The sequence below is a fragment of the Rattus rattus genome, chromosome 8, assembly GCF_011064425.1.
Source record: "Rattus rattus isolate New Zealand chromosome 8, Rrattus_CSIRO_v1, whole genome shotgun sequence".
Lineage (NCBI taxonomy): Eukaryota > Metazoa > Chordata > Mammalia > Rodentia > Muridae > Rattus > Rattus rattus.
The window spans coordinates 112,329,572-112,350,778 of NC_046161.1; the positions used below are offsets into that span (position 1 = coordinate 112,329,572).

The 21,207-nt window shown below is 48.4% G+C and overlaps 1 protein-coding gene across 1 annotated transcript in view; it reads right to left on the reverse strand.

Moving 5' to 3' along the window:
• The window catches only part of Ulk4 (unc-51 like kinase 4), a 287,817-nt gene that overhangs the window by 158,670 nt on the left and 107,940 nt on the right, over positions 1 to 21,207 (reverse strand). Inside the window, exon 31 of the mRNA XM_032911193.1 lies at positions 6,262 to 6,310. Within this exon, the coding sequence (XP_032767084.1) occupies positions 6,262 to 6,310 (49 nt within the window). The remainder of the gene's footprint in view (positions 1 to 6,261; positions 6,311 to 21,207) is intronic.

Genomic DNA, 21,207 nt, shown 5'->3' on the forward strand with positions numbered 1-21,207 from the left:
AAACTCCAGGCTAAGTGCCGTAAGAGCTTCTAGATGATTCTCCTGTCTGTCTCTCATCCTGCCAAGATCACAGACGAAAGTCAACAGGTCAGCTTTTCCACGTGGGCTCCAGAGACCAAGCTCACATAGTCAGGCTTGCATGGGGAGTGCTTTTACCTGTGAAATACCTTGCCCGTCTAATTTCACATCAGTAAGGATATTAGCAGTGGTGGGGTCCTGCGTGTGGCCAATAGCAATGGGCTATACAGAGATAGCTCCTTTCTGTGAGCTACAGAAGCCCTGACAGCACAAATGGCTTTTGGAATGAGACGAACCTACTGTGTGCCCAGGTATTATTGACATCCATTTGGTGGCACCCTCCAAAGGCATGCTCCTGAGCCTTCTGGAGCGTTAATATCATCTTGCTTCCTGTGCTAGGAAACGTCTGTCCATCTGCATAGGAGACTCTCAAGAGCATGTCACACAAGCATCTGGATTCCAAACGTCCTAAGGAACCTGCACACAATCCCCAAGAAGCAATTCCCACAAATTAGGACAACTGGAGTTGAGAGATTCAGAGGTAAAACCTGAGTGTGCAGGACCCAAACCATTCCTTACACAAGGCAGGGCTGTGGCAGGGCTGCGGCCGGGCCACCCTAGCATCTGGGAGATGAAATCCCGAGGCACCAAAGGTCCATAAAGAGATGCCTTTCTGAAGACAGGGCTGACTCCAGAGATTTACTATGGCTCCCTTCCCCTGCAGTGCGGGAGCCGTTAGAACAACAGGACCGCCAGGCTCGTGAACCGCTAATCACATTTTTATTGTTCACATTCGCCATTGAAATTGCTTTGCAACTGTTTGTTTTGAAACAGGCGCATAAAATATCACGACAGCAGCATTTTGGCACATATTGGAAAATCTGCCATGAATAAAGATTTTTCTTCCAATAAAATAGAGTTTGCCTATATCACTTGGCATTAAAATGATTTATTGAAGTAGCCACAACATAAACCATAGAAATAAAATGAGAGATTAGAGTTACAGGAACGTTCAAAGGCTGCTTCATCCAAACTCACATTTAAAACACACTTTAATGCTACTTGCAATGCTTTGAGAGAGGCACAGAAGAAAAGGACCAGCCTGCGCCCTGTTAAGGTGCCTTCCCAAAATCAGTACCAAGAACAGCAGAAAGGCCTGGCCGGCAGCCTCCGGAGCTACCACTTCAAACCCACTCATGTCTCTGCACATTCCACTCTCCCTGTCCGCTGACCCACCACTCTCTACCTAGAGTCCTTCCCCTTCCAGGATAGCTCTTCCTTCACCCCTGAATCCCGTCCAAGGTCAGTGTGAGAGATACACCCCTCCACACACACACACACACACACACACACACACAGCAGAGCACACCCTTTCCTCTGGGGTGGAAGCTCTTCTCTCACCCTCTGTTTGGCTTTTTCCCTGTGGCACAGAGAAATTCCTGGACACAGGAACCCCAAGGAAGGGAGGGGGGTGCGATGGCGGCTCACAGTCCTAAGAAAGTGGAATGTGATGCACCTGGTCACAGGATACCCAGAGAGAGAAGAGAGCAACACATGCGTGCCAGCTCTCGGCCCGCTTTCTTCATCTTGGTCCTGGGTGCCTGCCACAGAGAAGAAGCCAGTGACTCCTGCCCACGAGAAGAGGGGGATGGAGGGTAACAGGCTTGTGGAAAATCACCCTATCTCTGGCTTGCTCCAGAGCAGGGACCGGTGGGTGACTCAGGGTCGATGGTGAAGCAATACTTTTCCAGCCGCTCACTGGCCATGCTCCTGAGACCCTATAAAAGTCCTCCCCTCCTCCAGCCCGCTGTCTCTGTTCCCGCTCAGAGGTAGCCTCCGTTCTGTGTTTCTATCCAGTAAATTTCCTGTGTGAGGTTTGTTGCATGGGTGACTTTGTGGTATTCCTTACTGCTGAGCTACCCTTGCACCAGAAAACCCTTTTCAGGGCGAGTGCTCACCAAGGAAACAAAATGCATGTGGGTACAAGGAACTCTGGGAAGGAAGAACAAAGCTACAAGGTGCAAAGCCCATACACAGGCTTTAACCATAGACAGCTTTGGGCAGAGTGAAGAGAAGAGTCACCCAGAGGTCACTGTAGGCTGCCATGCTAGGAATCAAGGTGTGCTGCTGTCTTGTTGATGGGTAACCTCGATTGCATGGGGTCCCTCACCATCTTTCTACTGGGCCTTGTTCAGATCCCACCACCCACAGAGGTTGCCACACATATGCCATGTGCCACACACATCATGCACATGCCACATGCCACACACATGCCACATGCCACATACATGCCACACACATACTACATACATACCACACACAAGCACATGCCACGTGGCACATGCCACACACATGCCATGCACATGCCACACACACGCCACACGCAACACAGGCCCTCAGACTCAGATGTCAAACCACACAGAGGTATGTGCTATTTCCTTAACTCCAGGAACAGGCCAATTGTAAAGTGCACAGGGAGTTTATCAGACAGAGAGCAAAACATCACAATTCAACTCAGAACTCTTACTCTTCACGTCTTCTCAGACTTGCGTAGACAGAGACTTCTGTAACCCTTTATGCAGAGGGAATAAATGAGAGATCAATTGTTTACGGCTGTGACACCCAGGTCACCTGGTTGACAGCAACTGTGAGGGCCACAGGTTTGGAAGGTTTGCTTCAGGTCAGAAACATCAGATGCAGATGTGTCCTTCACGGAACAGGGAGAGCTGGTGGGGAATCCCGAGAGGAAGGGCTGTGTCCACAGATTGCCACACACATAGCACTGGTTAGTGTGTATGCTAATGAGGAGGACACAGGCTATTTGAATGAAGACAGATGGAAGCACAGTAGGAATTGACCTCATAGAAGTAGCTGCTGTCCCTTGTTTATTCTTCACTCAACGCCACACATCCTCTCTAAATAATCCCACTGCTGACAAGAGGGCTCCGTGGGTGAAGGTACTTTCAGTCAAGCCTAATGACTCCAGTTTGGTCCCCAGAACCAACATGATGGAAAGTTGTCATCTGACCTCCACACACGTGTTGTGGCATGTAGGTCCCCCCACCAACAAGTAAATATGAAAGTTACAAATAATATCCAACAAGGAACCTAAACACTGAATATCCTCTTGGATTCCTCACTCCCTGTGGGAAAGAGGGCGGGACAGCCAGGCTTTAATAGTGGTGCGAGCATTAACTAAATGCTCACCGCTGCTGATCATGAAGGCGCAGCACGACACCTGCCAGAAAGAACTTCCTGCTGGAATTTTAGACATGGAGATGGCCGGGACGGCCACAACAAGTATCTATTACTCTGCCTGCTAACTGAACAGACAGAATGACGAGTATCTATTACTCTGCTAACTGAACAGACAGAACAACGAGTATCTATTACTCTGCTAACTGAACAGACAGAGCAACAAGTATCTATTACTCTGCTAACTGAACAGACAGAGCAACGAGTATCTATTACTCTGCTAACTGAACAGACAGAACAACGAGTATCTATTACTCTGCTAACTGAACAGACAGAACAATGAGTATCTATTACTCTGCTAACTGAACAGACAGAGCAACAAGCATCTATTACTCTGCTAACTGAACAGACAGAACAATGAGTATCTATTACTCTGCTAACTGAACGGACAGAAAGAGTATCTATTACTCTGCTAACTGAACAGACAGAATGACGAGTATCTATTACTCTGCTAACCAAACGCGTAGCGAGGTGCCCTTTAGATTCCTCTCTCTGCTCACAAGTTTGTGCCTCTCTCAGACCTTGTTGGAGAAGTTCCTTTGCACACTGAATGGTGGTTAAAGCAGCAACCCAGAACTGTCAAAGAATATCTGTGGACCCTTCAGATGCAAAGGAACATGTCTATCGTGGCCCCTGCCCCCAAGCCTCAGAGACCATCATGGAGGAGGGGCTTAAAGGAAAGGGGTGGGGAACCTGGTGTAGGTGGTTTCAGAACACACAAAGCCACTGTGCTCACTAACTCACTAGGGGTCGCCTGCACAAGATGTGTGCAAGAGTCAGCCAGCCAGCACTGCAGCATGGGCAGGAAGGAGCTAGCTGCATCGGATGACTGCTGGAAGAGGAAGTAGGAGTTCCCAGAAGGCTCCTTGTTGATTGGCCACGCCCCCGTGAATGGTCCCAAACCCAGGAGCATATGGCCAGAGTGAATTGCACTCTGGGGATTCTTGAGAAAAACAGAAACAAAAAGGTGAAGTTGGGAGAGGGTGGGGATTGGGAAGTGAGGATAGGCGCAGTTAGGGGTGAGTAAGATCGCCATGTGTCATATACATGTATGGTATTCTCAGAGAAAAAGCACTATTATTTTTAAAGGAATGGGCAGTTTGCTTTCACGGCCCCCCGTTTTGATCCAGAATGTATCCTCACACACATAGTAATACAAGACTCTCACACACACTTGCACATGAGAGTGGAGCTCAGGTGATGCTCTTGCCACCGCCCCCATGCCATCTGCAACATAGACCCCCTCCACCATGTTGGCTGGGGAAGCCAACCCTGTTGCCCTCTCAGGCTCCCTTGGCAAACTCTTGAGGACGGATGTCCATGTTTTCAAATGTTGAACAAGTGAGGCTTTCCCCCACAGCATACAGTTTCATGGAGGATGAGAACTTTTTTCAGTCAGCAAGGGAACTGAGCCACCCGTAGCAGGGACCCACCGTCATCACAGCATCTGCCAGGAAGATCTAGCTCTGGAGCCTCTGTGTCACTGCCCTCTTTAGACACCAAATGTGGCTCCTTTGCTTTCTACACTGTGGCAGCTTTTATGGCCCTACTCAGCAGTTTTCTGCCTCCACTGTCATCCAAAGCAAGACCAACTCAAGTCTGTAACAAGCAGCAAGCAAGGGATGCCTGTGCTCTGAGGGTGGAGAGATGCTGACCCAGTGACCCAGTGACCTGGTGACCTGGTTACCTAGGAAACTGACTCAAAGGAGGGACATCTGTTTTTTCATAGTTCCAGGTTTTTATCTACAGTACCAGGAAATGCCTGATAGAGAAGCTCTGCCCCAGTTGGCAGGACACAGACTTGGAGGCCAGGATGGTACACACACTCCCATCGCACCCCTCACACCTCCCAAGGTCTTTCCAAGCTCAAATCCATCCTCGGATTACACTATCTATTGTGCCACTAGCCCCATGGCCTACTTGTGTCTGGAGACAGACACTCAGAGGTGGCTTCGATGACTCAGCCCAAGCAGGTTGCCAATCAACAGTAGCATTTGCAGAGGCATGCACAGGGCTGTGACAAGCCAAACAAGTCCCACCCAGCAGCTTCAGAAGGCATATCTTCCTCGCCCTCTTCTCTCTTCCTCCCAGCATCACCTCTAGACCCCCTTCCCGCACTCTGAGCAATTCCTCTAACTGGACACCACACTCACCATGTGGTTCTTGACATCTGGCCCCCACAGCTGTGCTTGATAACACGCCTAGGAGGTAGAGCATCCCCATCTCTCCTCCCTCCTCCTGGGTGGCTCCACAAAGCCTACTCCTTGCCTTCCCACCTTCTGTCCTGTGGGGTCACAGCAAGACCCTGCACAAGCCTTTGCCTTCAGAACAGTGAGACGCAGCCATCAACTCTTTGTACACAGTATGTGGTGTTTGCTTTGGCATCAGAGATAGACACCTCCAAGGAAACCCAGCTCTCCAACACTGGAGCTAGGGTCTGAGGCACAGTTGGTTGGCCTTTGCTTTTCCACACAGGCACAGTTTGAAATGAATGAGGGAAGCTCCCTCCATCACCTGAGTTCTGCAGGTTAGGGTGCTGGGAAGAAGGGAACTTTTCTGTGGCTGGCGGCACTCCCGTACTCTGAGCTGCAACTCGACTCTCAGATTACCAGAGTCTGAGGGGGAGATTTTCACAGGCAAAGAAAGCCAGTGCTGGGATCCACATTTCATTCTCCTCACACAGGAGCCACAGATCGAAGATGTGGTTTGACGGGCAGTGTTTGTTTAAGATGCCTGTCCTTGGTTGGGGAAAGGAAGCTAAGCTGTTCTGAGTTCTGAGGAAGACGACTGTGTGGTGGCTGATCTGGAGCCTACTGACGTGCATGCTGAAGAGAAGGTTTGCACACAAGTGCTGCAGGAAGGAAGGAGGGGAGGGAAGGAGGGAGGGAGGGGGGAGGAAGAGAGGGAGGGAGGGAGGGACAACCATACAGTTCACCCCAAAACCTGAAACGCTCACTTGAATTCCAAAGGACATGTTTGCAATCTTACCAGAATTACTTCGAAGATGAGCGGGACCAGTTTGCTTTCTGCCACAAGCCTGTAAGGGGAGGGAAAGGGGGTTAGCACCAGTATGATGATATGAATTTAAACTGCTACCCTAATAGGGTGGAACGAAGCCCCCATGTCTAACTGTGTAATCTCTGATGGAGAAAGCCTAACTGGATACACGCAGCTCCAGCAATTAAACACAAATACAAGACATCTTCACAGTGATCAGCTCAGCCTAATTGATATTTAAATGTGAAAATTAATTAAAATTCTCGATTATTCTAAAGACAACCAACCAAGGTAATGCCGGGTTAAACGCTGTAACCAGTGCACACTGCACACAGAACCACTGGCGTGCGATGCTGTCACGTTCTTATCTCTGTCTCGTTAGCTTCTTCCCAGCATAAATAAATTAATGCGCAATGAATTTTAATGGCCTTTAATTTTTAAAAAATTGGACACCAATCACCCAGTCTACTCTAGGCACTTTCTTTCTTCAAATCTGGTTATAAATTATCATCAGTTATAACAGAATAATTATTTCATGAAACTTTAGAGAAAATCGCCCTGATGAAACCAGAATCTTCCAAGTAAGCCGGTTTTTATTACACTTCATAATCTGGGGCTGGGGCATACCTCAGTGGGAGAAATTTTACCCCAGTGCCACAAAAACTAACTTGAAAGGACAGCAAGACAAACAGCAGCAGCCCAGAGTAAATACCAGGCCTGCACAGCCCCTCTGTCTCTATGGCAACCACAGCTGAGCTGCAGCTGTGAAGGCAGCTGTAAGAATGCCGAGGCAGACAGGCATGGCTCTGTACCAATAAAACTTTATTCTCCAAATGGATTTGGTTAACAGTGACCACATTTGGCTGCCGGAGAGATGGTTCCGTGGTGAAGAGCACACACTACTGAGGCAGAGGAGGCAGGCTCAGTTCTCAGCACCTACACTGGGCGGCTCACAACGATCTTTAGCTCCAACTTCAGGAGATTCCATCCCCTTTCTGGCCTCTGCAGCATCTCTGCACATAGGCATGTTTTCTCTCTCTTTCACGTGCACACACACGTGCACACACACACATACACACACACACACACTTCTTAAAATATTAGAAATAAATCTCAAGGAAGCATGATCTTTTAAAGTATCTTGTTAGAATCGATTTTGCAGGATAAGACAAGCACATTGCCTCTGTTGTAGATGTGCGCTCTGTTGTCTGCGTCACTGATAACACTGTGCAGACAGAAACAGGGCTGTAGCATGGGCCTCCCAGGAGCTCGTCTGTCTGTGATAACACACAGATAAAAGAGGGCATCACAGTGCTCACAGGCACTGCAAAGGGAATGGGAGATGTGGGTTTCCCAGGCGGAAACACAGAAGTGAGGATGGCCGTCATTCCCCACAAGGTGTCTGCAGTCCTGAGCCGCAGCAGCCTGAGAGCCCTTCAGAGGACAGGAGCACAGAAGTGTGGCCTTGGCATGTGACAGCATGCCAGTCAGCGAAGGAAAGGACAGAAGCTGTCACTGGGGATGACGCTCACTGGTGGTTGTTCTAAATAAAATGAAGCAGGCACAGAAACACTGCAGGAGGCTGATATGGTGGTGCGCGCACCACACACACACACACACACACACACACACACACACACACACACACACAAGCCCAGCTCTGGGGAGACTGAGTCGGGAGGCTCATGAGGTCCAGGCTACCCTGATCCACATGGTGAATTCAAGGCCAGCCTGAGCTACAGAGAAAGATGCCATATTCAATAGAGAAAAGACCAGGAGATGACACTTACACATGGACTCTAAATGAGTCAAAAGCAAAGGCAGAGAGGGCAGGGCCAGGTTAGCCAAGCACTTTGTGGTTGGTTGGAGAGTCACAGGCCCTACAGGGGACCTATTCTCACTGTTTTGCTAAGTGGCCCTGGTGTCTAAGGCCTTCTAGACCTCTGTGTTTATACCCATTGAGTGCTGCTCCCGGTCTTGGCAGCCTCCATGGTGGGCAGCCACTGATGCAGATTCACCACTGCTCAGCAGCTGAGGAGTGACTGCTGAGGCCATGCTCTGAATGGACATCTATATCAAAGGCCCTAAACTCAGGGAAAATAGCAGACAAGGCGGGTGGGGCGGGTAAGAAGTGGAGTACGGGTGGAACCCTGTGAAACGTCATCTTCAGTTGTGCCTGGGTCTATACACTTATGAATCCACTGCAGCCATGGTTATCAGCACAAGGCCAAGCCAGGTCAACTTCCAGTGTGGGCTGGGGAGAGGCTCACGAGGCTCCTCCCCTGGGCCGAGGCACTAGCAGCAAGTGAGACCTGCCTGCTGGGGAGGAGGCCCCCCTTCTCTGTCCAGTGTGGCTACTGGAAGGTTGCCATGCTTGGGTAGACAAACCCCAGAACCGGGGCATGCAGCACTGATCAGAACCATTGTATTCCATAGAACAAGAAGAGAATATAAGGTGATTGGGGTGGGGACAGAAGGGGGAAGGGGGACAAGAGGGGCTGTGACCAGGATACACTACAAACGTGCCAATTGCCATACCAAAGCAAAACAAACAAAATGCAAACAAGAACAACAAATCTCAAAGTAAAAAAGTTTCTAAAATGAATCCCTCCTCCCTTAAGTTGCCTCTGTCATGGGGCTGTGTCAACGACGAGAGCAGAAGCAAAATACATGAAGTAAAGGCCTGGACCTACAAACCAACTTCTCCCAGCAGGGACACATCCTCCCCAAGGGTCTCCTCTACCTACGTCTCTCTGTCTCTCTCTGTCTCTCTCTGTCTCTCTCTCTCTCTCTCTCTCTGTCTCTCTCTGTCTCTCTCTCTCTGTCTGTCTGTCTTTGTCTCTGTCTCTGTCTCTGTCTCTGTGTCTCTGTCTCTGTCTCTGTCTCTCTCTCTCTCTCTCTCTCTCTCTCTCTCTCTCTCTCTCTCTCTCTCTCCGTCTCCCTCCCTCCCTCCCTCTCTCTCTCTGGCATCTGCACTGTCACCTACTCCAGTCTCTCCCCTTGAAAGGAAACAGGAAGTGATTGCTTTGACCCATGAAGTGTCATGGGACTGATAATCTACACTTTCTGCTTCTGTTCATGTGTTTTTCAGGATGTCTTTATAATGATGTCACTGTCGTGCTATTTTAGGGAAAAACATGTGACTACTTTAAACGCAGTTACATAAAACAACCATTTTCCAAAGTCTGTAGGCTCTGTGGGCCAAACGTTTGGTCTTGCCTTTGGCCCCCAGTGATTGTAGCCCCTAGTGATTGAGGTCACAGCTGGGAAGACAGGGGATGGGGTATCTTGGAGAGTTGAAGGTGTGGGAAGGAGCCCCATTCACATGCCTTTGTACCTGGGGCAATTAGAAAACCTCTTGGTTGACTCTGTTTGCTGGGGCATCTACCACTGTCCCCTCCACATCTCCTGGGCATTCCCAGCATGAATGTCCAATGTCCAAGCAGTGAGCCTGAGTGAGGAGTGTTCAAAGGGAATCGATGGATATCAGATGGACTCATCACAGACTGGGAGTGGCATGGTCATGTTACACTGGACTCCAAGTAGGAAATGTCTATGTTGCCGTCTTTGTAGAACACAAGCATCTATGGTATCTGTCTATGACAAGTAGAGAAAGTCCTCAGTTGAGTAGCAGCAGTTCAGAGAAACAGAGACGGATGGCCCATGAGGAACTGTGGTCACACAGCAGCTTGTCACCCACTAACAGCTTACAGACGTCCAGCTAAGGGCTCAATGCTCTTCAGATGTGTAGTTGGCTATGCATGCTTGGGGCAACCTCTCAGATGACCATGAAGCCAGAATCAGAGTGTGCCAGGAAGCGCTCTAGTCTAGAGGCTGAGTACAGGAGAGACCATTTCTAATCTTCGCACTATTTGCAGAGGTCAGATCTCTACAGGAGGACTCAGGTTCCCATTCAATTACTGGCTACCAGCTAAAGACCCATTCAGCTCCTACTATAACTGAAGTTTAATTTAGGGTTAGGGTCTGGGCCTAAACTCTTCCAAAAGGTTCATCCATCCCTCCCACATATGTCAATCAAAGAGATACTAGTGGAAAGCAAGAAAGGTGATTTAATCAATATGGCTGCATTGGGAACTAGAGACTCCCTCGTCCATCGTCAGGGTCCTGACACAGACCTGGGTTTAAACATACGGCAAGCTGTATGCAGAGCTAAGCAGTCCTAGTCAGGTGTGGTCCCACATGTCATCTCTCTCTGGGCTCTGTCCCTCCTGCCTGGTGGTCTAGCAAGTGGCTGAACTGTGTGTGATCTCGTGCTGGACGTGGGTTCAAGTCTGTGTTCTTGCTACTTCCAGGGCTCAGTCTTTCCCTTCCCTGGCATGAGATCCCTGGGTCCCACTGTCCCCAAAGTCTGTCAACACAAAGATCTGTCTAGAGACATCTTCCAAAATTTACCCCACAGTCCTTGCCATGTGGTCCCCTCCATCTCCAAAGTGAGTAAAGAATGCATCATCCCTGTGCGTCCAGTCCTACAAGCTCTGCATCACTGACATCATCCCTGTGCATCCAGTCCTCTACACATCTCACTGGTACCCTAACCTTGAGTAAAGAATGCATCATCTCTGTGCATCCAGTCCTCTACAAGCTCTGCATCTCACTGGTACCCTAACCCTGAGCTCTAGACACATTAGAAGGGCCTGTATGCTGGGGCCTTCTCTACATTTTAAGGTCATCTTAATTATACCTGCAATAACCCTAAACCATAGCATTGAATTAATGTGGAAGTGGCAAATGGATGTGGGGGTTGGAAGAGTCTTCCAGGGACTGGGACACTCCAGGCCTGTTCTGGAGAGCTATGGGCCCCAGACCTAACCTCGTTCCACCTCAGTTTCACCACACCTCTGCCTCCTCTTAAAAGAACAATGCCAAGATCATCCATCCTCTGGAGAAGTTCATCTTCTGCTTCTAGTCCATCTGTGCACACTGAGCTGGGGGTGCACACACTGAGCTGGGGGTGCACACACTGAGCTGGGGGTGCACACGCTGAGCTGGGGGTACACACACTGAGCTGGGAGTACACACACTGAGCTGGGCGTGCACACACTGAACTGGGGGTGCGCACACTGAGCTGAGGGTGCACACACTGAGCTGGGGGTGCACACACTGAGCTGGGGGTGCACACACTGAGCTAGGGGTGCACACACTGAGCTGAAGGTGTACACACTTAGCTGGGGGTACACACACTGAGCTGGGGGTGCACATACTGAGCTGGGGGTGCACATACTGAGTTGGGGGTACACACACTGAGCTGGGAGTACACACGCTGAGCTGGGGGTGCACACGCTGAGCTGAGGGTGCACACACTGAGCTGAGGGTGCACACACTGAGCTGGGGGTGCACACACTGAGCTGGGGGTGCACACACTGAGCTGAGGGTGCACACACTGAGCTGGGGGGTGCACACACTGAACTGGGGGTGCAAACACTGAACTGGGGGTGCGCACACTGAGCTGAGGGTGCGCATGCTGAGCTGGGGTGCACACACTGAACTGGGGGTGCACACACTGGGCTGGGGGTACACACAGAGTTGGTGGTGCACACCCAGCTGGGGGCACACTTGCTTAGCCCCCCAACAATGCTGGTTGGGAGCCTTAGATTTTATATTTATTTGATTTAAGGAGCAGCTGACTATAAACAAAGCTTTTTGTTTATATAATTTACCAGTCTAGTGGGCCAGTGACAGTCATTTTAAATTAAAAATCTCCAACATCAAGCTGCAGTTCAGATTATTTGTTCAGTGAGTCAGCTTCAAAATGAAATGGCTTTCTAATGTTTAGTTACAGGATGATGTGTCATCTGTCCCCAAAGCAAGGATGTCTGTGGTGTTTCTCCTCCAAACATCTGCTCCCCTGCCATGCTTCCTAATGCACTTCAGAGGACTGCAGGGTCTCACCAAGGAGAGTGTGTGTGCATGTGTGCACGGGGCATGTGTGTGTGCAGAGGACTGCAGGGTCTCACCAAGGAGAGTGTGTGTGCATGTGTGCACGGGGCATGTGTGTGCGCATGCATGTGTGCACAGGGGATGTGTGTGTGCAGAGGACTGCAGGGTCTCACCAAGGGGAGAGAGAGAGAGAGAGAGAGAGAGAGAGAGAGAGAGAGAGAGAGAGAGAGAAACACACATGGGGTGCGTGTGTGCAGAGGACTGCAGGGTCTCACCAAGAAGAGAGAGAGAGAGAAAGAGAGAGAGAGAGAGAGAGAGAGAGAGAGAGAGAGAGAGAGAGAGAACGAACACACAGGGGGGTGCGTGTGTGCAGAGGACTGCAGGGTCTCATCAAGAAGAGAGAGAGAGAGAGAGAGAGAGAGAGAGAGAGAGAGAGAGAGAGAACACATGGGGGGTGCGTGTGTGCAGAGGACTGCAGGGTCTCACCAAGAAAAGAGAGAGAGAGAGAGAGAGAGAGAGAGAGAGAGAGAGAACACATGGGGGCGCGTGTGTGCAGAGGACTGCAGGGTCTCACCAAGAAAAGAGAGAGAGAGAGAGAGAGAGAGAGAGAGAGAGAGAGAGAGAGAGAGCGTGAGAGCGCGCATTGGTGGTGCATGTGTGCAGAAGACTGCAGGATCTCACCAAGAAGTATATGTGTGTGTGCGCACATGCATGCACGCACTCACATGTATGTGGGGGGCATGTGTATGTAAGTGTATATGTGTGTGTATGTAGATGTGTATAATATATTTTTCACATACATACACAAAGATCGTCAGGGTTGAAATTCTCACAGTTTTAACACACGTTTATCTTGCAAAAACCCAAAGAATTCTGTCCAAGCAGACCACTTCTTCCCTGAGGAAATTCCTACTCCAGTGGATACAAACACACAGACATGACTTGCTCAGGCCATAGGCTTGACTGCTCCACTCTCTGAGAAAGCCTTAGAACTAAGTTACAGTATCAGTCTATAGTGGAATACACTGTTTACACAGAACTCTCGCATTACCCAAACAGTCATAGAAAGGGTAACAATATTCACAACAGAATGTCTGGTCAGGTTAAAGTGTCTCCCAATAGGAAAGACACTTGAGGGAAAAAGAAATTCTGTTAACGACCCAGTAACACAGTCTTGACCCACATCTGCTTAGTGACGAGACCACAGGCTGGGTCTCTCATCACACACACTGAGTGAGAAAAGGAAGCTGCAGACAAGACGGCAGTGTTCATTCGTTTCTCTCTCTCTCTCTATCTCTCTCTATCTCTCTCTCTATCTCTATCTCTCTCTCTCTCTGGTTCAGTTACTTCATGAAATGTAGGTTGTGGTCAGGTAAGTGCTTCTGCCTTTTCTCACCATCCATTCGAGCATGGATCTCATGCCTACATGTACGGTGCACAAGGATGAGAGAGAGGAAAGAGGGGGAGGGGGAGGAGAAGGGGGGGCTGACAACTTCGAGTGCTAGGGAAGGAACCAGAGTGAGCAGAGTAAGGACCTTAAACAGCAGCCAACTGTGACAGCAGTGCTGGAAAGCACCGAGTCCTTTGCTCGTCAGAGAAGAAACTGAGGCACAGACAGGTAATGGGGTGAAGAGAAATGACACGAAAGCAGACTGCAGCTAGAAAGAGTGGTGGAAGGTATGGGCAGCACGGGGGAGGGGGTGACATGTGGGTGGCACGTGGGTGACATGGGGGTCCTTGTGCTCACAGACAGGAACCTGGAATGTAAACATACACAGTTGTCCCTTCGACGGAAGGGAGTTAAAATACGGCTAAAATACGTATTCATGGATCTGGAAGGACAGCTCAGTGGTTAAGAGCCTGCACTGTGCTTGCACAGGTCTTAGGTTCTATTCCTAGCACCAATACTGGTTGACTCACCACTGCCTGTGATTCCAGCACCAGGGGCTCCAGTGCCCTCTTCTGAGGGTGCTACATTCACACAGTGAATGTAAACTCATGTAAACATGCACTCATGTGAGCACACATGCGTGCGTACACACACACACACACACACACACACACACACACACACACACACACACACACACAGAGGTGAGGAGGTCAGGCTCGAGGGTGAGCCAGGCTGCTGAGCTTGGCCTTCATTTGCCTCAGGATGGGCAGGGATGCCCCACTGGCCAAGCTCTATACCAGCAGCCTGCATTCGTGTGGCCCATTGGCTGGAAACAGTTGTTAGGCTTTTTAAAGGACTAAAGGAAATCAAAAGATGACTGTGTTTTAATGTATGAAAATTACGTGAAATTCAATTTTCAGTTTCTATGGGTAAACACTGCAGTGAAGCCCGGCCTGCTGTACAGGGCACTCCACACTGTAGACCTGAGGGCCACAGCAGAGGACACAGCAGAGGACACAGTCAGCATGCAGCGAGGCCTGTGAGGTGTGAGATTAGGAAGCCTGCTGTTGGTCACCTCCCCTACCTTTACACTGATGGTGAGAATGGCAGACAACCTTGACTGTTCTCAGGAGGGTTAAAATCGGGGCTAGGACACAGCTCAGCAGAAGCCCTTGCCTAGCATGTGCACGACCCACATGGTCTCACCACTACCACAAGGACGGAAAAGAGCTGTAAAGTCAAAGCAAGGGTCCACAGAACCAGGTGAGCAGAGTCTCCTTAATGATGAGCTGTCAACAGACCTTGGAACACAAGGAGAGAGCCAAGGAGGGAGACTGCAGCATGACACTGACAGATGTCACACTGGCCACCACCAGAGCATGGTCACACAGCGAGCTACTCACTTATCCTAGAGAGCCAAGAGCCTGTGCTAGTCTTTCCAGAGAGAGAGAGAGAGAGAGAGAGAGAGAGAGAGAGAGAGAGAGAGAGAACACAGAAGCAGGCAGGCATCTTTAATCCCTCACTGAGCCTGAAACAGCTCATCACCTCCTGAGTCCTAAGACGAGTGGGAAGGGGAGCGAGTCTGAGCAAGTGATGAGTTAAATTTGAGAGGACTGAGAGGGACATGGAGAACCCACACCCCGCACATCCCAGCTGCCTTGAGAATCCAGTCAGTTCCTGGCATTACACTAGGTAATTCCGTCAAGGAGAATCACTAGCAGCAACTATCTACAACAGACTCTTTTTAAAGCACTGACCATTGAACCTACAACTAGGCAAGCTTTCTCCCTATTATGCTGCACCTGCAGCCCTTACCTACAATGAGCCCTTGGGTTATTTCCTTGTAAATCACACACCAAATAAGCCATCCACTTCTGGCCCAGGGTAACTGCTCAGTGTTCAGGTGACCTTGAAGACACATCTCTGCTGACAGTGGGGAAATATCACACGTGAAACTGCACTGCTGGTCAGACCAGTCCCCAGTGCAGGGAATCCGCCATGAGGTAGCATCGCTCTATTCTAATTGTGCTCACCCTGCAGGACCAGAGCTTAGGCAGGGAGACCCTGCCACCAACCTACTCATGTGCTTCTCGCCTCAGCTCTAATTCTTTCTCCACCGAGACTGAAAGCTTACGTTGGAACCTGAAGGCAAGCCTGGGGCCACACATGCCTTCATCTTCCTCTCTTCCCATCAATTACATCTCTCTCTCTGCTGGCCATCGTGTGTATGAGTGTGTGTGTGCATGTGTTGTGTTGTGTGTGTTGTGTTGTGTGTGTATGTCTGTGAGTGTGTGTGTGTGAGTGTGTGTGTGCATGTGTTGTGTGTGTTGTGTTGTGTGTGTATGTCTGTGAGTGTGTGTGTGTGTGTGTGTGCGTGTGTGTGTGTCTATGAGTGTGTGTGCATGTGTGTTGTGTGTTGTGTGTGTGTGTCTGTGAGTGTGTGTGTGTGAGTGTGTTTGTGTGTGCGTGTGTGTGTGTCTATGAGTGTGTGTGCATGTGTGTGTGTGTTGTGTGTGTGTCTGTGAGTGTGTGTGTGTGTGAGTGTGTGTGTGTATGAGTGTGTGTGTCTATGAGTGTGTGTGCATGTGTGTTGTGTGTTGTGTGTGTGTGTCTGTGAGTGTGTGTGTGTGTGCATGTGTTGTGTGTGTGTGTGTTAATACACTTCTAGGTGCTATGTGTGCATGAGGTCAGATGACAGCGTCCGAGAGATGGTTCTCTCCTTCCACCCTTTTCTCCCATCCATGTCTGACAGGGTATATCTGGCAGGATCTTAGGTGAAGCCTGCTTCACTTCTAACCTGGTCTGTTCCTGGCTTTGGGAGTAGATGTGAAGAAAGCACATCATGATCTTGGAAGGTCCTTTCCTCTCTGACATGGGCTGAGCCCCGGTTTGACAAAGTCAACAAAAATAAAGCATCCTTGTGCTTGTCTAAGTATTTTGTGTAAGGAATTCAAAGATAATCGGCTGTCAGAAGCCATCCAGGAAAGGTGATGGCAATCGAGTGAGTTTCCTGGAGATGGCCCACCGTCTTGCATGGCTGTGATGGGTGCACTCTGAGGCGAAAGGTCCTCAGAGACTTCATCCCAGGATTGCTTCTCTAGGCCTTTCCTGCCACTCTTACATAGGCTAACGATTCCTGGGCATCAGCCCACCCTAGTGGGCAGATCTTATATGAACTTTCAGTAATAACGAAGTTTAGACAAGTTGATGACTTCATAATTCCTGATAATGATATTATAGAATTCCTAAATTGATACAATTTCAAGGCCTGTGTAGAATAAAAGCTGTAAATAGAATTCTGTAAAATTTTATGTGTTCATGGCTAATTGCACTAAGAAAAGAAAGCAGGCTTGGAACAAATTTCCAATCAAGGAAAACATTTCTCCTTGGTTAGCTGTGAGACCATTATCTGGTAACTAAAGGTCATAAACTGGGAATGGACAATTTATTGTAGGTACAAAGATAGAAAATAAAATATTGACTAATTTATATAAAACTTCAAATTAATAAGATACAAGACATGATTTGTCTCTTGACAAAAACCGTGCTAACTTGTGACATAAAAATTGTTGCTTTAAAACAGCAATCAAGTGATTGGGAAATATCTTTACCAATCCTACAACTAATAGAGGGCTCATATCCAAAATATACAAAGAAGTCATTAAGTTAGACTGCAAGGAGACAAATAACCCTATTTTAAAAAATGGGGTTCAGAGCTAAACAAAGAATTCTCAACTGAGGAATGTCAAATGGCTGAGAAGAACCTAAAGAAATGTTCAACATCTTTAGTCATAAGGGAAATGCAAATCAAAACAACCCTGAGATTCTACCTCACACCAGTCAGAATGGCTAAGATCAAAAACTCCGGCGATAGCAGATGCTGGCGAGGATGTGGAGAAAGAGGAACACTCCTCCATTGATGGGATTGCAGACTGGTACAACCATTCTGGAAATCAGTCTGGAGGTTCCTCAGAAAATTGGACATTGAAGTACCTGAGGACCCAGCTATACCTCTCTTGGGCATATACCCAAAAGATGCCCCAACATATAACAAAGACACATGCTCCACTATGTTCATAGCAGCCTTATTTATAATAGCCAGAAGCTGGAAAGAACCCAGATGCCCTTCAACAGAGGAATGGATACAGAAAATGTGATACATCTACACAATGGAATATTACTCAGCTATCAAAAACAATGCCTTTATGAAATTCATAGACAAATGGTTGGAACTGGAAATTATCATCCTGAGTGAGGTAACCCAATCACAGAAAAACACACATATGATATGCACTCACTGATAAATGGATATTAGCCCAAATGCTCGAATTACCCTAAAGGCAAAGAACACATGAAACTCAAGAAGGATGACCAAAATGCGAATGCTTCACTCCTTCTTTAAAAGAGGAACAAGAATACCCTTGGGAGGGGATAGGGAGGCAAAGTTTAGAACAAAGACTGAAGGAACGCCCATTCAGAGCCTGCCCTACATGTGGCCCATACATATACAGCCACCAAAGTAGATAAGATGGATGAAGCAAAGAAGTGCAGGCTGACAGGAACCAGATGTAGATCTCTCCTGAGAGACACAGCTAGAATATGGCAAATACATAGGCGAATGCTAGCTGCAAATCACGGAACCGAGAACGGGACCCCTGTTGAAGGATTCAGAAAAAGGACTGACAGAGCTTAAAGGGGCTTGAGACCCCATATGAACAAAAATGTCAACCAACCAGAGCTTCCAGGGACTAAGCTACTACCCAAAGACCATACATGGACTGACCCTGGGCTCCAACTGCATAGGTAGCAATGAATAATCTAGTAAGGGCACCAGTGGAAGGGGAAGCCCTTGGTCCTGCCAAGACTGACTCCCCAGTGAAGGGGGAGGGTGGTAATGGGGGAGGGAGGATGGGGAGGGGAACAGCCATATAGAAGGGGAGGGGGAGGGGTTAGGGGGATATTGGCCTAGAAACCGGGAAAGGGAATAACAATTGAAATGTAAATAAGAAATACCCAATTTAATAAAGATGGAGAAAGGGGTTGGGGATTTAGCTCAGTGGTAGAGAGCTTGCCTAGGAAGCGCAAGGCCCTGGGTTCGGTCCCCAGCTCCGAAAAAAAAGAACCAAAAAATAAATAAATAAATAAAGATGGAGAAAAAATTGTTGCTTTAAACTTATAATGAACTTACGGAGCTAGTGACGTTTAGTCAGGATGATGAATGTTTAGTCAGGTACTAATCTTAATGGAAAGACTTGTAAACAATTCTCTTAACTCCTTAAACCTTATTGATCTATGAAGTAAGAGTGCTGAGAAAACAATGTGCTTAATTATCTGGTTGTAAAATTCTACCTAATAGCTGTATGAGGTAACTCTTTAGAGAACTGAGAACAGCAATAAAGATTGTTGGATTTTTTTTTCTTTGCTTCTTCCAGAGTGTGTGTTTTTTCTACATGCATGACTTTCTTCCTTTCCCTTTTTCTTTGGCTCACAAAGAGTTAAGAAACTCTGAAGAGGTGCCCACCAGTCAAAGAGAAAACAGTCCAAGCAACAGACTTCTTCTCTTACTCCCCTGCTGCTATCGCCTGCCTGCTGCTATCAGCAGGAGTTAATTGCCAGAAACCAGCAGCTTTTAACCACAAAATAGCAGGAGAGAGTTAAATTGCCAGAGGCTAACAGCTTCCAGGCCCCCAAGACATTAAGAGAGAGTTACAAAGACAGAGATCATGGGTCTTTGGCCTTTGTCCACTGCTGTGGCCTGCCTTAGTACCTGAATGTTGGGGCTGGCCCCCAGCAATTGTTTCCTATACTCAGGACAAGCTTAAATTTGTTGAGCACCCACAGGTTGACAGGCCTTGGGAAACATTAGAAGTTCATGCCCTAAGCAGGGACAGCAAGGAAGCCTGTGAACCAGTTGTCAACACAACACATCAAGACATCACAAAGCCCAGTCCTACTAAGATACAAACTGTCTGCGCTAACATTCTGTGACCATGAGGTAAACCCTTAGGGGTGTGCAGACCCCTAGATTCCACCACCAAAGGCTACCAGCGTCTGGAGGCGAGATCTCCCAGCTCACATGCCACTCACCTTTCCACCAGTGTATGTGAAAGGTCCCTTGACTGTGACAGACAGTTCCTGTTCTGCCTCCATGTGAACCTGCTGACGGGGTTACCACATTGGAACTTGGTCTTTGGGGGATTATCTAACCCCTGGTTCTGGCCATAGTTGCTCAGATTTGGTTCTAGAATAAATAATTTCTTATCATCCATGTATCATTCTATGTAAGCCTAGGGGCCACCTGGCTCTAATGCAGGAGAATCTCAATCCAGGCAGAGGCTAGCCTGGGCTACATAGGGAGACTCCATCTCAAAGAAACTCAGGCTTCTTGAAGCCCTGCCTCCCGCACTGGTGAGAATTTTGCCCCAACAGCTTTCTTTTCCATCTTTGGTCGCTGCTGACCAGAAGTGAACAAGTCAGTCAAAGAAGGAGGTCAGCTGGAGACGGCCAACATGGCCAGGGGGTTTCTGTGAACCTAAGAGCCTCCTGCCTAGTGGGACCTACAGGCACACAGCACACTGATTCCTGTGGGCCTCATTTATAAGACCTCAAGTTTTGTTTTTCTAAAGAGCGATTTTTATGAATGTTGCCATAAAATGAAGAGCCATTAACATTTTGAACAAACTGAAATGATATTTCTTCCTAGATATAGAACATAACTGGACTCGATGCGATCCCAGAAAAGATTTGATTCTGCTGCAAAAGGACTCAGATTAAAATGCACCTTCTCTGCAGAGACTGAGAGCTGATAGGCGGAACGGTAAACACGCGATGTGAGCTCTGTTCTTTCAGATGGAGGGTTTGCTGCGACTGCTGCAGGGTCTGCTGCAAAGTCGAAAAGCAGGGAGTCAGCCCTCCTCTCAGCCCACTCAGGAGCACCTGACAGTCAAAAGAGCTAAGAGGTCCCTGTGGGTGGTGCCATCCCTGGGCCGTGATCCAGGGTTCTATAAGAAAGCAGGCTGAGTAGTCAGTAAGCAGCGCCCCTCCATGGCCTCTGCATCAGCTCCTGCCTCCAGGTTCCTGCCCTGCTTGAGTTCCTGTTCTGACTTCTCCTGTGAACAGTGATGTGAAGTGTAAGCCACATAAACCCTCTCCTCCACAGGTTGCTTTTGGTCATGGTGCTGCCCTGGAATTCACAAAGCTCCACCTGCTTCTGCCTCCAGAATGCTGGGGCTCCTGATGCACACTACCACACCCAGCCTGCAATTTAGCTTTTATTTTTGTGAGGAGGCACAGAGGATAACACCAAAGAGATTCAATGTCATGAGTAGCTGGATGAGTGCTAAATAAAATGAAATTTAGTTTTCATTTTATTAGTCCAGCCAAGAAGCCACCAAGAATCCAAATAAGAGCAGGTCTGCAGAGAGCAGCCAGGGGCTTGATAAGCAAAAAGATTTAGTTGTCAAGGAACCAGAGAATGATAATCTCAATATTTAAAGATCAACTACAATACAAAGCTATACTGCTTCACACACACACACACACACACACACACACCCCTACCTACAGATATGTGTATATGTATAACTGACATAGGCATAGCTGTCTGGGATGACCACACACCAAAATTCCAGTTCTCCAGCTGGGAG